This window comes from Oncorhynchus masou, chromosome 31 (genome assembly GCF_036934945.1).
Source record: "Oncorhynchus masou masou isolate Uvic2021 chromosome 31, UVic_Omas_1.1, whole genome shotgun sequence".
NCBI lineage: Eukaryota > Metazoa > Chordata > Actinopteri > Salmoniformes > Salmonidae > Oncorhynchus > Oncorhynchus masou.
In genome coordinates this window covers 39842687-39857882 of record NC_088242.1, presented here as the reverse complement: position 1 = coordinate 39857882, position 15196 = coordinate 39842687, and the positions used below count along the sequence as shown (strand labels likewise).

Here is a 15196-nt window from a genome sequence, read left to right as displayed (position 1 = left end):
TAATTGACCAAATTTAATCAATTTGGTTATCCTATTAATGTGGTTGTCCTATTACAAATAAGCAATTCAAGGTTTTATTTAGACTAAATAAGTTGGAAAATGAAGAAGTTAACAGATAAAATATAGAGGCAGAGTATAAAGGGACAGTTATTGAGGTGAGAATCTCTACACGTCAACTGAGGGAACAAAACATTAAGAACACCTCCCGATGTCACAGGCAGGCCAAAAAGATCATCAAGGACATCAAATCAAACTTTATTTGTCACATGCGCCAAATACAAGTGTCGACCTTACCATGAAATGTTTACTTACCAGCCCTTAGCCAACAGTGCAGTTCAAGAAGAGTTAAGAAAATATTTACCAAATAAACTAAAGTAATATTTTTTTAAGTAACAATAACAAGGCTATATACAGGGGTACACGTACTGAGTCAGTGTGCGGGGTCACAGGTTAGAGGTAATTTGTACATGTAGGTGAAGTGACTATGCATAGATAATAAACAGCGAGTAGCAGCAGTGTACAAAACAAATGGAGGGGATGAGGGGCAATGTAATAGTCTGGTGGCCATTTGATTTAATTGTTCAACAGTCTTATGGCTTGGGGGTAGGTGCTGTTAAGGAGCCTTTTGGTCCTAGACTTGGCACTCCGCTATTGTGCGGTAGCGTAGAGAAGTCTATGACTTGGGTGACTGGAGTCTCTGACAATTTTATGGGCTTTCCTCTGACACCGCCTATTATATAGGTCCTGGATTGCAGGAAGCTTGGCCCCAGGGATGTACTGGGCTGTACGCCCACATTCCTGTAAAGCTTAGAATATCTTATGTTAAATACTTTTGAAGTAATATGGCTACAGGTTCATCTGCCTCACCTTTAGCCCATTATTGTGGGAAGCTGCTAGAGAGTGCTAACAGTCAGTATCTGGATAATATCTGTGAAATGCTTTATAAAGAATGTGATATCAAGAGCGAAGTATATTTTCTGGGTGATATACATTTTGACTGGCTTTCATCATCAACCAGGTTGCAGGTAATCAGTCAACCTACCAGGGTATTTACCAGCAGCACAGGAATTAAATCATCAACGTGCATTGATCACATCTTTACTAATGCTGCAGAAGTTTGCTTTAAAGCAGCATCCAAATCCATAGGATGTAGTGATCACAGTATAGTAGCCATATCTGGGAAAACCAAAGTTCCAAAGGCTGAGCCTAATATAGTGTATAAGAGGTCATACAATAAGTTTTATAGTGATTCATATGTTGATGTAAAGAATATTTACTGGTCTGAGGTGTGTAATGAAGTGCAAACAGATGCTGCACTTGACACATTTATGAAACTACTTATTCCAGTTACTAATAAACACGCACCCACTAAGAAAATGACTGTAAAAACTGTTAAATCCCCTTGGGTTGATGAGGAATTTAAAATTTGTATGGTTGAGAGGGATGAGGCAAAATGTATGGCAAATTAGAATGGCAGCCCAACTGATTGGCAAACATACTGCAAATTAAGAAATCATGTGACTAAATAAAAACAAACTATGCCCAAACATTTGAATAACATTTTTTTGGGAAAAGACATCTCGGCTCCATCATTCATTGAATCCGATGGCTCATTCATCACAAAGCCCACAGAATATTGCAAACTACTTTTAACGACTTTTTCATTGGCAAGACAAGTACACTCAGCAAACTTGGGGATGACATACCAGCAACAAACGCTGATACTACACATCCAAGTATATCTGACCAAATGATGAAAGGCACGAATTGTACTTTTGAATTCCGTAAAGTTAGTGTGGAAGAGGTGAAAAAATGATTGTCTATCAACTTTGACAAGTCACCGGGGTCTGACAATCTGATAGGAAAATGAATGAGGATAATAGCAGACGATATTGCCACTCCCATTTGCCACATCTTCAATTTAAGCCTACTAGAAAGTGTGTTCCCTCAGGCCTGGAGGGAAGTTATTCCGCTACCCAAGAATAATAAAGCAACCTTTACTGTCTCAATTAGCCGAACAACCAGCCTGTTACCAACCCTTAGTAAACTTCTAGAAAAAATAGTTTGACAAGATACAATGTTATTTCACAGTAATCAAATTGACAACAGATTTTCAGCATGCTTATAGGGAAGGATACTCAACAAGCACAGCACTCAACAAGCACAGCACAAATGACTTCTAATTGGCTGAGAGAAATTGATGATACAATTATTGTGGGGGCTGTCTTGTTAGATTTCAGTGCAGCTTTTGACATTATTGATCAGTCTGCTGCAGGAAAAACATGTGTTTTATGGCTTTACACCCCCTGCTATATTGTGGATAAAGAGTTACTTGTCTAACAGAACACAGTGTGTTCTTTAATGGAAGCCTCTCCTTCATAATCCAGGTAGAATCAGGAATTACCCAGGGCAGCTGTCTAGGCCCCTTACTTTTTCAATCTTTACTAACAACATTCAGTAAAGCCAGTGTGTTTATGTACGCGGATGACTCAACACTATAGATGTCAGCTACTACAGCGACTGAAATGACTGCAACACTTAGCTGCAGTTAATTTCAGAGTGGGTGGCAAGGAATAAGTTAGTCCTAAATATTTCTAGAACTAAAAGCATTGTATTTGGGATAAATCATTTACTAAACCCTAAAACATCAACTAAATCTTGTAATAAATAATGTGGACATTGAGCAAGTTGAGGTGACTAAACTGCTTGGAGTAACCCTGGATTGTAAACGGTCATGGTCAAAACATATTGATACAACAGTAGCTAAGATGAGAAGTCTGTCCATAATAAAGTGCGACTTCTTAACAACACTATCAACAAGGCAGGTCCTACAGGCCCTAATTTTGTTGCAGATAGACTACTGTTCAGTCGTGTGATCAGGTGCCACAAAGAGGGACTTGGGAAAATTGCAGTTGAATCAGAGCAGGGCAGCATGGCTGGCCCTTAGAAGTACATGGAGAGCTAACATTAATGACATGCATGTCAATCTTTCATGGCTCAAAGTGGAAGAGAGATTGACTTCATCATTACTTGTTTTTGTAAGAGCTGAATGTACCGAGCTGTTTTTAAAATACTAGCACATAACTCAGACACCCATGCATACCCCACAAGACATGCCACCAGAGGTCTCTTCACAGTCCCCAAGTCCAGAACAGACTATGGGAGACACACAGTACTACACAGTGCCATGACTACACGGAACTACTGTATATTCAACATCTTGAAGTAGAATCAGATTTAAAAAGCAGATAAATATACACCTTATGGAACAATGGGACTGTGAAGAGACACACACAAAAAGTTACAGACCCATTCCTACGCACAAGTTGTGATAATGTTGTATGGTGGTATTGAACCGCCTCTGTGGATATGTGCTGGTTTAGGGATGTTGTATAATGTACTGTTATCTTTAGCTCATTCAGTACAAACATAGTTCACTGTTTTTATATGGAATGTGGGTGCTTTGGTGTGTTTGGATCCCTAATACATACAAATACAAATTGTTTTCCTCGTTGATGTCGAGTTTACTATTGCAACCTTTTGATGGCGATTTATTTCATAATTCAAATCTGCTCTGTAGGCTAGTTGCTGAGGGTCGACTTTCTGTTTGCACTGCGAGAGATCAAGCAGATAACGGCGCTATCGTTGCACCACAGTATTTGTTGTCTATGTAAATTAGAATGACATTTTTCTGCTGTTAACGTTGATAGCCGTAAATTGTTGCTATGGATAAAAGGGTGGCTGGCCCAGCGGCCACGACAGTTTGATATTTCAATTACATTGCGGAGTCTGGCTTTAAGGCAGTTGAGGCGACATCAAATTTTGTTCAAAGTCAGCGGATCAATTAGGACACATGAAAATGTAAGTAACATTTTATCCTGAATCAAAAGAATGTCAAGACATCATAGTGTAATGCAAAGGCCACATTTGAAAGGGCAACACAAGTACTTACCTGCCAAGTACTTTGTGTAATATTTTATATTGCAAATTCAAGAGATGAAACTCTGGGAGAGGTTGTAGTTGCTGAGGCATGTGTGTTTGTCTAATTGATGAGCAGGAGTGTGGGTGGCAGCTTATCTGCTGACTGGCCACGTTATTTATTGAATTGGGTCCATCTCATGCCAACAATGAAGCCTCTGCCGCCCCCTCTCCCAACAGAACAATAGCAACACACACACCAAGCGGTAGAACCCTCTAGACTGGTCATGGTGCAGTTGTAGCCTTTTTTTATTTCTAATAGGTTGTTTACTGACTGCTCATTGTACTTCAGGCCAATGCAGCCCTCCGGGGTGCTGCATCCACTACAATGTATTCAGTTAAAAGCAATGTGCCGAACAGGTATGCCAGTGGATCATTCTAGATATTAACAGGACATTTGTCTTTTTTTCCCCCCAACTTGTCTTTCAGCCCGTGATGGGGAGTTATGTCTGAGCACCAGTTGTCAAATGAGCTCCTATTGCATGGCTAGCCATGTGCTTTGACATGCTTTCTGATTTTCATTTGTCAGATAATTTTAGGTACCTAAATTACCAAGTATTAACTAAATGTACATGTTCTATTTAAAAAAAAATGTTAGGACTTGCTTTAGCTCTTTTTAAAATGATTTTTGTGGCAGAATATAGTCAGAGTTAAATTTTAGAAAAAATAATTGTTCTGATTACGTTGATAAACTACTATATCAAACTCAACTTTGTATTGTGTGGCAGGCAGACACATTTCATCAGAAATAACCACTCAGACTACACTTTTTTATTCACTCTCCTACTAGTATACCACAGTATGTGAAACCTGTAATTACAGAGTACAGAAGACCCTTGGCATTAAGTACAGAAGGCATTGATGATGTTTTAAAGGGAAGTTTCAAAAGATTTCTACTTCATGTTCATCATCTCCAGCACCACCCCAACATCAACATATGTGAAAATGGCGCATATATTTTTTGTGTGTAAAAGAAAGGATGATAAGCGTTTCCAATGACATTGTCAACCTATTAAGAGGCAATTGATTGTGTGTTGTAGTGGGCACACATAATGTACTTTTTCACTTAAGTTTCCATGTACCGAATAAAAATCTTAAGTTCAAGGTGTTTTCAATTCTATCGATGTTTGGTTGTCACAAACTGTTGCATTTAAATAGTAAATGTGCCTACTCTGGTCTTGGCATGTGTGCCAACAGCTCGCAGATACAGTGCAGGTAGGCTAGTCTACATGAGATTATTATGGGTAAGAATATTTTTACATTTGTAAATGGCAGTCAATCATCGATCATCAGAATCAGACCCTTGATATTTATTGTAAATGAGCGTCAAGATCACCGTGCATTTTCACCACAATGTAAAGTTAATAATTTATTTAATGTATAGCCTAATAAACTGCATAGTTTCCTGAGTCGTCGTAGTGGGAGGACCATATACAATGTCATCGCGTAACTCCAAGTTTACTTCGATATGACGGTTATTATACACATGACCAAAAGTATGTGGACACCTGCTTGTCGAATATCTCATTCCAGAATCATGGGATTTAATATGGAGTTCCCCCTTTTGCTGCTTTAACAGCCTCCGGTCTTCTGGGAAGGCTTTCCACTAGATGTTGGAACATTGCTGCTGTAACAGCCTCCACTCTTCTGGGAAGGCTTTCCACTAGATGTTGGAATATCGCTGCAGTGACTTGCTTCCATTCAATCCACTAAGCGCAAACAAGATAGGATGGCGTATGGCTGTGGTAGCCATGCTGGTTGTGTGCCTTGAATTCTAAACAGATCACTGACAGTATCACCAGCAACGCACCATCACACCACCTCCTCCATGCTTCACGGTGGGAACCACACACTCGGAGGTCATCTGTTCACACATTCTGCATCTCACAAAGACATGGAGGTTGGAACCAAGAATCTCTCATTTGGACTTACCAGACCAAAGGATAGATTTCCACTGTCCATTGCTTGTTTCTCTTGGCCCAAGCAAGTCTCTTCTTATTGGTGTCCTTTAGTAGTGGTTTCTTTGCAGCAATTCTACCATGAAGGCCTGATTCACATAGTCTCCTCTGAACAATTGATGCGTCTGTTACTTGAACTCTGAAGCATTTATTTGCGCTGAAATATGAGGCTGGTAACTCTAATGAACTTATCCTCTGCAGCAAAGGTAACTCTGGGTCTTCCTCATGAACCAGTTTCATCATAGCGCTTGATGGTTTTTGCGACTGCACTTGAAGAAACTTTGAAAGTTCTTGAAATGTTCTGCATTGACTGACATTCATGTCTTAAAGTAATGATGGACTGTCGTTTCTCTTCTCTTATTTTGAGCTGTTCTTGCCATAATATGGACTTGGTATAGGGCTATCTTCTGTATACCACCCCTACCTTGTCACAACACAACTGATGGTTGGTTACTACTTGATTCCATACGTGTTATTTCGTAGTTTTGATATCTTCACTATTATTCTATAATGTAGAAAATTGTAAAAAAAATAATAATAAAAACCTAAATGAATAGGTGTTCTAAAACTAAAACGTTAGTGTGTATCTGACCAAATTATGAAAGACATGAAGTGTAATTTTGTATATTTTAATTTTAATATTTTTATTTCACCTTTATTTAACCAGGTAGCCTAGTTGAGAACAAGGTCTCATTTACAATTGCGACCTGGCCAAGATAAAGCAAAGCAGTGTGACACATACAACAACAGTTACACATGGAATAAACAAGCCAATAACACAATAAACAAGTCAATGACACAGTAGAAAAAAAAGAAAGTCTATATACAGTGTGTGCAAAAGGTATGAGGAGGTAGGCAATAAATAGGCCATAGTAGCAAAGAATTACAATTTAGCAGATTAACACTGGAGTGACAAATGAGCAGATGATGATGATGTGCAAGTAGAGATACTGGTGTGCAAAAGAGCAGAAAGGTAAATAAAACAGTATGGGGATGAGTTAAGTAGGTTGGGTGGGCTATTTACAGATGGACTATGTACAGCTGCAGCGATCGGTTAGCTGCTCAGATAGCTGATGTTTGAAGTTGGTGAGGGAGATAAGTCTCCAGCTTCAGCGATTTTTGCAATTCGTTCCCGTCACTGGCAGCAGAGAACTGGAAGGAAAGGCGGACAAATGAGGTATTGGCTTTGGGGATGATCAGTGAGAGATACCTGCTGGACCGTGTGCTACGGGTGGGTGTTATTGTGACCAGTGAACTGAGATAAGGCGGCGCTTTACCTAGCATAGACTTTTATAGATGATCTGGAGCCAGTGGGTCTGGCGACGGATATGTAGCGAGGGCCAGCAGACTAGAACATGCAGGTCGCAGTGGTGGGTGGGAGAAGGTGATTTGGTAACAAAACGGATGGCACTGTGATAGACTGCATCCAGTTTGCTGAGTAGAGTATTGGAAGCTATTTTGTAGATGACAACGCTCAAGTTGAGGATCGGCAGGATAGTCAGTTTGACAAGGGGAAGTTTTGTTGCGAAATAGAAAGCTGATTCTAGATTTGATTTTGGATTGGAGATGTTTAATATTAGTTTGGAAGGAGAGTTTACCGTCTAGCCAGACACCTAGGTCTTTATAGTTGTCCACATTTTCTAGGTCAGAACCGTCCAGGGTCATGATGCTAGTCGGGCAGGCGGGTGCGGGCAGCGAACGGTTGAAAAGCATGCATTTGGTTTTACTAGCGTTCAATTAAAGTCCACCTGTGTGTAATCTAACTTATTATGTGACTTCTGAAGGTATTTGGTTGCAACAGATCTTATTTAGGGGCTTCACATCAAAGGGATGAATACATAATCACACACGTCCAAAGTGGGAAAGGGCAGTGTGGTTGTTTCATCTGTGGATCTGTTGGGGCGGTCTCCGAATTGGAATTAGTCTAGGGTTTCTGGGATGATGTTGATGTGAGTCATGACCAGCCTTTCAAAGCACTTCAAGGCTACCGACGTGCGTGCTACGGTGCAGTAGTCACTTAAGCAGGTAACCATCGCTTTCTTGGGCACAGGGACTATGGTGGTCTGCTTGAAACATGTTGGTATTTCAGACTAGGTCAGGGAGAGGTTGAAAATGTCAGTGAAGACACTTGCCAGTTAGTCCGCGCATGCTCGGAGTACACATCCTGGTAATCCGTCTGGCCCAGTGGCCTTGTGAACTTTGACCTGTTTAAAAAGGTCTGGCTCACATCGTCTACGGAGAGCGTGATCACACAGTCGTCCAGAACAGCTGGTGCTGGTGGATTAGTGTCCCGCTCCTTGAAAGCGGCAGCTCTAGCCTTTAACTTGGTGCGGATGTTGCCTGTAAACCCTGGCTTCTGGTTGGGATATGTATGCACAATCACTGTGGGGATGATGTTGTCGATGCACTCATTGATGAAGCCGGTGACTGAGGTGGTATACTCCTCAATGCCATTGGATGAATCCTGGAACGTATTCCAGTCTGTGCTAGCAAAACAGTCCTGTAACATAACATCCGCGTCATCTGACAACTTCCGTATTGAGCGAGTCACAGGAATCAGAAGGATAGAATTATGGTCAGAAAGCCATAACGCATCAGTTTTTCCAACAGCAGAAGATGATTGATAATGTCAAAATCCACACTGAAGTCTAATAAAAACAGCCCCCACAATCGTTTTATGATTAGTTTTTTCAGCCAATCGGACATTTGTGTAAGTGCTGTCCTTGCCTATAAGGGTGCTGAATGTCTCTTGTCAATTTTTGTAAACTGTAAAATAGCATTTTATCTGGTCAAACACCATTGTTGACTTTTGCTTCCCTCCAAGCCTGAGGGCACTATTTTCTAACCGGCTTTAATTGAAGATATGGGAAATAGGATTGGAAATGTCGTCCGCTATTATCCTCAGTAATTTTCCATTCAAGTTGTCAGACCCCAGTGGCATGTCATTGTTAATAAAAAAGTGTCTTTCACCTCTTCCACACTCACTTTACGGAATAATCGGAGGGCATGTTGTCCGGACCGCAGCAGAACGTTCTCCACGGCTTCTCCAGACTCTGTCACGTCTGTCACATGTGCTCAGTGTGAACCTGCTTTCATCTGTGAAGAGCACAGGGTGCCAGTGGCGAATTTGCCAATCTTGCTGTTCTCTGGCAAATGCCAAACGTCTTGCACGGTGTTGGGCTGTAAGCACAACCCCCACCTGTGGACGTCGGGCCCTCCTACCACCCTCATTGAGTCTGTTTCTGACCGTTTGAGCAGACACATGCACATTTGTGGCCTGCTGGAGGTCATTTTCCAGGGCTCTGGCAGTGCTCCTCCTGCTCCTCCTTGCACAAAGGCGGAGGTAGCGGTCCTGCTGCTGGGTTGTTGCCCTCCTACGGCCTCGTCCACGTCTCCTGATGTAATGGCCTGTCTCCTGGTAGCGCCTCCATGCTCTGGACACTACGCTGACAGACACAGCAATCCTTCTTGCCACAGCTCGCATTGATGTACTATCCTGGATGAGCTGCACTACCTGAGCCACTTGTGTGGGTTGTAGACTCCGTCTCATGCTACCACTAGAGTGAAACCTCCGCCAGCATTCAAAAGTGACCAAAACATCACCCAGGAAGCATAGGAACTGAGAAGTGATCTGTGGTCACCACCTGCAGAACCACTCCTTTATTGGGGTGTCTTGCTAATTGCCACCTGTTGTCTATTCCGTTTGACAATAAATTCCACATGCTGTTGTGCAATCAGTGTTGCTTCCTAAGTGGACAGTTTGATTTCACAGAAGTGTGATTGACTTGGAGTTACATTGTGTTGTTTAAGTGTTCCCTTTATTTTTTTTGAGTGTGTGTGTGTGTGTGTGTGTTAATCTGCCTCCACACGGCACCGGATCGCCAAGTCTAGTTCCAAAAGGCTCCTTAACAGCTTCTACCACAAAGGCATAAGACTCTTGAACATTTAATCAAATGTCCACCCGGGCTATTTACATTGACACCCCCACCCCCTTTGTTTTTACACTGCTGTTTATTATCTACGCATAGTCATTTTACCCCTAATACATGGATAAATGACCTCGACTAACCTGTATACCCGTTGTATATAGCCTCGTTATTTTATTGTTACTTTTTATTTTAAAAAAATCGTAAATATATTTACTCCTTTTTCTCCCCAATTTCGTGATATCCAATTGGTAGTTAGTTTTGTTCCATCGCTACAACTCCTGTACGGACTCAGAGGTGAAGGTTGAGAGCCGTACGTCCTCTGAAACACAACCCAACCCAGCCAAGCCTCACTGCTTCTTGACACAACGCCCGCTTAACCCAAACAAAGGTTCTGGCTCTATTGTCATTAAAGATCCATGAGCACGTATTTCAAGAGTAAGGGTGAGAACCCTGGTGTCCTGGTTTAAATTCCCAACTTGCCCCTCATCATGGCCATTTTTAAATTTGAGTCATATAGCAGATGCTCTTTGCAACTTAGTTAGTGCATAATCATCCTCAGCTTCCAGTTTGGTCATTCAGCCCCTCTTTTCCCCCTGCAGATATTGCCTAAGTTGTTGCTATAAATGACAGTGTCAGTGTCATCGTATGGTCAAATATGCTTGAAACAAATACATGGTTGATTACTATTCATCATTCTCTCTCTGTTCAGGCGATGAGTGATGGAGCCGGGTTCGGTGGTCCGTGCCGTGTTTGAGTTCCTGCCCAGCGTCTCTGAGGAACTGCCCCTCTTCACTGGCGATGTCATCGAGGTGCTCAACGTGGTGGATGAGTTCTGGTTGCTCGGAAACAAGGATGGAGTCACAGGTGCGGGTCAGGGTTTGAGATTAGATGTCACAAATTATCTCTGCCCAGATTAAAGAATCGCGTCACTGATCTCTCCTTTTCTCCTATGACTTATTGTCTTTTCTTCCTCCTCTTTCTCATCTCAGTTTTTTGTTCCATCTCTCTCCAGGCCAGTTTCCCAGCACTTTTGTGGAAGCAGTCACCATCCCCAGCACCAAACCAGAGGATAAACTGTATGTGTGTATCAATGACTTCAGTACTGCAAAGCCAGGGAGCCTACCCCTGCAGAGAGGTATGTGCAAGCACACACACACAACTCTATTCTAGTACATAAATAGATGGTCAATTCAAAAAGGGGAGAAACGGGTGCTCTCCAATTAATCAAAAGTTTGGGTATGTGGGTCTTAAAATGCGAGCAAAGAATTGTGCTCCTGAAAAAGAATCCCCTCAGAAAGATGACAGAGGCGGACACAATGTGGAAGCAGATAGCTAGGCTAATTATAGCCATAGCGAGTCAGTGGTTATGTGCTTGTAACGCTAACATTAGCTATATTGGTGCATGCAAACTACTTACTTGAGAAATACATTAATTGAAAATGTTCTCCTCAAGCTCCATCTAGCTAGCTGCCAATTTTGTGTCTGGGGGGATGTTTACACCAGAGCACAAACGGATAAGGCTCTGGATGGGTTTCCTGCGTGTCCCATTTCTGCCAAATTATGGAACCCAACCGATTCTAGAATTGTGTGCAGACGTGTCAGAACATTGTAAATGTGGGAGGCAACCCGTTGGCCTAGGCAGACTGCTATATTACTGAATGAATGAGCTCAACTGAACCGTAGGATCTCATGTGAAAGGACATTGATGCAGTATTATTGACAACCAGTGACCAGTCCGGAAAACTATTTCTGAATGCTGGTAGTTAGCCTGCGCCAGAGAAGTTATCTGCTAGCGACCCACCATGACAACATCCGGTGAAATTGCAGAGCGCCAAATTCAAAATACAGAAATGCTCATAATAAACATTCATAAAAGATACAAGTGTTATACATCTGCTTAAAGATGAACTTTTTGTTAATCCAGCCGCTGTGTCCGATTTTAAAAAAAAAAAAAGAAAAAAAAGGCTTTACGGCGAAAGCATACCATGGGATTATCTGAGGACAGCGCACCGCTTATAAAAGCATACCAACATTTTCAAGCCAGGTAGAGGAGTCACGAAAGTCAGAAATAGCAATAAAATTAATCACTAACCTTTTTGATCTTCATCTGGTTGCAGTCACAAGAGTCCCTGTTACACAATGAATGTTTGTTTTGTTCGATAAAGTACCTCTTTATTTCCCAATAACTCTGTTTTGTTGGCACGTTTTGTTCAGTAATCCACTGGCTCAATGGCGGTCACAGCATGCAGACAAATACATCCTAATAGTAGCGGTAAAATTTGTCTCAACATGTCAAACGATGTTTATAATTAATACTTAGGTTGTTTATTGTCTAAATAAACTATAATATTTCAACCGGACAATAGCGTATTCAATAGAAAGGAAAAAGGTTAATTCTCCAGTCCATTTACGAAATGTTCTCATTCCTCCTAATTTTTCAGAAAACAAGCCTGAATGTCTAAAGACTGACATCTAGTGGAAGCCATAAGAACTGCAATCTGGGTCCTAACCCATTACATACTGTATAGGTATTCCATTGAAAACAACACACACCAAAAATATCCCACTTCCTGGATGGATTTTCCTTTAGAGTGTAGAGTTTTCTATCTATTCTATTATATACATATCCTAGCTTCTGGGCCTGAGTAACAGACCGTTTACTTTGGGAACGCTTCTCATCCAGATGTCGAAATACTGCTCCCAAGCCATAACAAGTTAACTACTTCTGAGTCTGTAAACAAACTGAAAGGGTGCATCCTGCCACCCGGAGGGTGTTGTCTGAACAGGAATAAAGACACGGTTTGGTGATTTACTGCCAGCTGAAATTATGGAATAATATATATTAAACAAAGCAATTTATTATTAATTTAGAATTATATAAAAGCCCCGTGGACATTCTCACAGATATATTATTAACCCTGTTATTAATTAGTAGGACAATATATTTTGGTCATGGCTCCCAAGTGGTGCACAATGGGATTGCCTTGCAGTTCTCCAGCTGTATCCACTGAAACAGCGGTGGCTGTAAATGGTTCAATGCAAGGGGCTTTGGGATGGGCCCGCAGATTCGTGCACAGAAGACGGACCTAGCCCATGGGGAAGGGGGTTGGAACCCCACCCCGCCCCACTGGGTAGAACAGAGCAACAATTTTTAAGGAGTATTGCACTAATCATGGCGCTGACCGAGGAAACGTTCCTTCTGTTCTTAGTGCCAGTCTGCACATTCAAACTAAAACAATGTAACTAATAACAGTGGGAAAAATGCCCCTTTTTAAATATGAATTGGGAGGGCAGATATTATTAAATATTAAGGCATTAGACCTCTCACTAAAGGGGTCACTCAAAAGTTATACTTACTTAAATCCGAACTGGATTTAACGAAAAATGACATGAAAAGCACACATTTGTATATCCCAAACTCAAATGTAATTGGCAAGGTAGATGCACATTATTTGTGACATTGGGGTTACAATAAAGAATGTAAACAAGATGCTGTGTTTTTATTTACAGTAGTCATGGACAGCTGGTGGCATTTTGAAAACAGGTTTTCAAACACTTGTAGCCCGATTAGCAGGACAATAGACTCTTCATATCCTGGCTACTGTAGGTGTGAACACCCCCCTTACCTGCAAAAAATGACATTGCGACCAAAGAGAACAGACAAAATGGACAATGTTTTCATCAAGCCAGCTTCTCTCTATGGTGCTACCCGTTCCAGGGTTTGGACTGTAACCACGAGAGGACTTGAAAATGAGCCGGAGCTGAGAGGATCACCAAAACTACAGGTATTTGGTTTTGGTGCATTTTCTTAATGTTTATCAATGTCAATGTGTAGGCGTACTGTGTAATAAAATCGATAATTAAATAAATAAAAACATTTAAAAAATCTTGTGTAATAACAACATGAATGTTTTTTTCCAGAGTATACAAACATGCCTATAACCATCCGTGGAGATCAGTGGACAACGGGCCTCACTGAAAAAACGCATGGTTGTCAAGAAAGCGGTTAGTTTTGCTAGATTCTTAATGTGAACAAAGCATTTGTGTGTTGGAGTCTCTTTTAAATCTTATTTGATCTACCGTTTCTGTCATAGGCCACTGTAATCGATGGGGGCTCAGGGCTGTACCATTCTGTCATATGATGAAGGGGCACATGGATCAGATTCAAACTCTGAAGACCGAGATTGAGTCATTGAAGGCAGACCAGCAGAAAGAGAAACAATATCGGAGGGCAGAGATACGGGTGACAGTTGATGCATTGGTCCAGAACCAGGCGGCATTGGCGGAGAATGACGCGTTGAAGAGGGCGAGGAATGAGATGGAGTCACAATCCATACCCCTGCCAGTGTGTCAGGTACACCTGTGAGCTCTGGAACTCCACCTCCGACAGGCGGAGTCAACATACCTGGCGGGTTCATCAAGTGGTCTGTTCACCCTGACATTTCCATTCCTCTTCTGACAACAGAACTTAATCAACTGCTCACCAGGCACAGCAAGGGCCATCTGGACCATTATGCTGTTCTGCTATAGCCTGATAAACAAATGCAGGGGGCTTATATCTTCAAAATGCTTTATTATCCAAATGTCATTGCATGTACTGTATTTCTTCATCAGCATCTTTCTGCTTTCGTTAATAAAATAATGATGAAAATACATGCTAAATGCTGACTTAATATTTTTATTTTATTTAGTTATGGATCTATAATGAATTACTAAGGGAATAAAGATCACTGAATTGCAGAAATATTGGAACAAAATTGTCTAATGAAGGTAAACATTGTTGCTTACTGGAAAATACTTGTTGTATAGTGTCATTATGGCTATTAGCAGGGCTATATTTTGGCATTTATGGGCGGCGCACAATTGGCCCAGCGTTTCTCTCCCTCTAAAAACAAAAATATATTATTTTGGCCTTTATTCAGATTACATATGTTCTCTTTGTTTTAAAAAACAAACAAAATAACCTCAAATATCGTTATATATTATCAAATTAATGACTGTCATATAGCCTCGGCACCTATGTAATGCTGAGTGACACTCATTCATGGCCTTGGATCAAAATAAGTACCAACATTCTTTCTGATAGTGTTTTAATAAAGAAATGTTTTATTTATCCTGACCTGGACACCATGTACAGTATTATAATAGTCCATTATGGACTATTAGCAGGACAATATACCTTTACCAACACTCTGTATTTTGATACTTGGTGGATGGGGGCTTCCACAGTGCAAAACACGTTGCTACAGATGCAGGTTCGATACCTGTGCCGGCCGCCAACGGGAGACCCACGAGGTGTCTTTTGGTTTTAATTTAGAATCCTCCAATCCT

At 41.2% G+C, this 15196-nt stretch overlaps 1 protein-coding gene across 2 annotated transcripts in view; it reads left to right on the top strand.

Moving 5' to 3' along the window:
* dnmbp (dynamin binding protein) overlaps positions 1 to 15196 on the top strand; it is a 122379-nt gene that overhangs the window by 18372 nt on the left and 88811 nt on the right. For both annotated transcript variants that reach the window (XM_064950955.1, XM_064950954.1), the window contains exons 2-3: positions 10575 to 10729; positions 10878 to 11000. In XM_064950955.1, the coding sequence (XP_064807027.1) occupies positions 10585 to 10729; positions 10878 to 11000 (268 nt within the window). In that variant the 5' untranslated portion in view covers positions 10575 to 10584. The remainder of the gene's footprint in view (positions 1 to 10574; positions 10730 to 10877; positions 11001 to 15196) is intronic.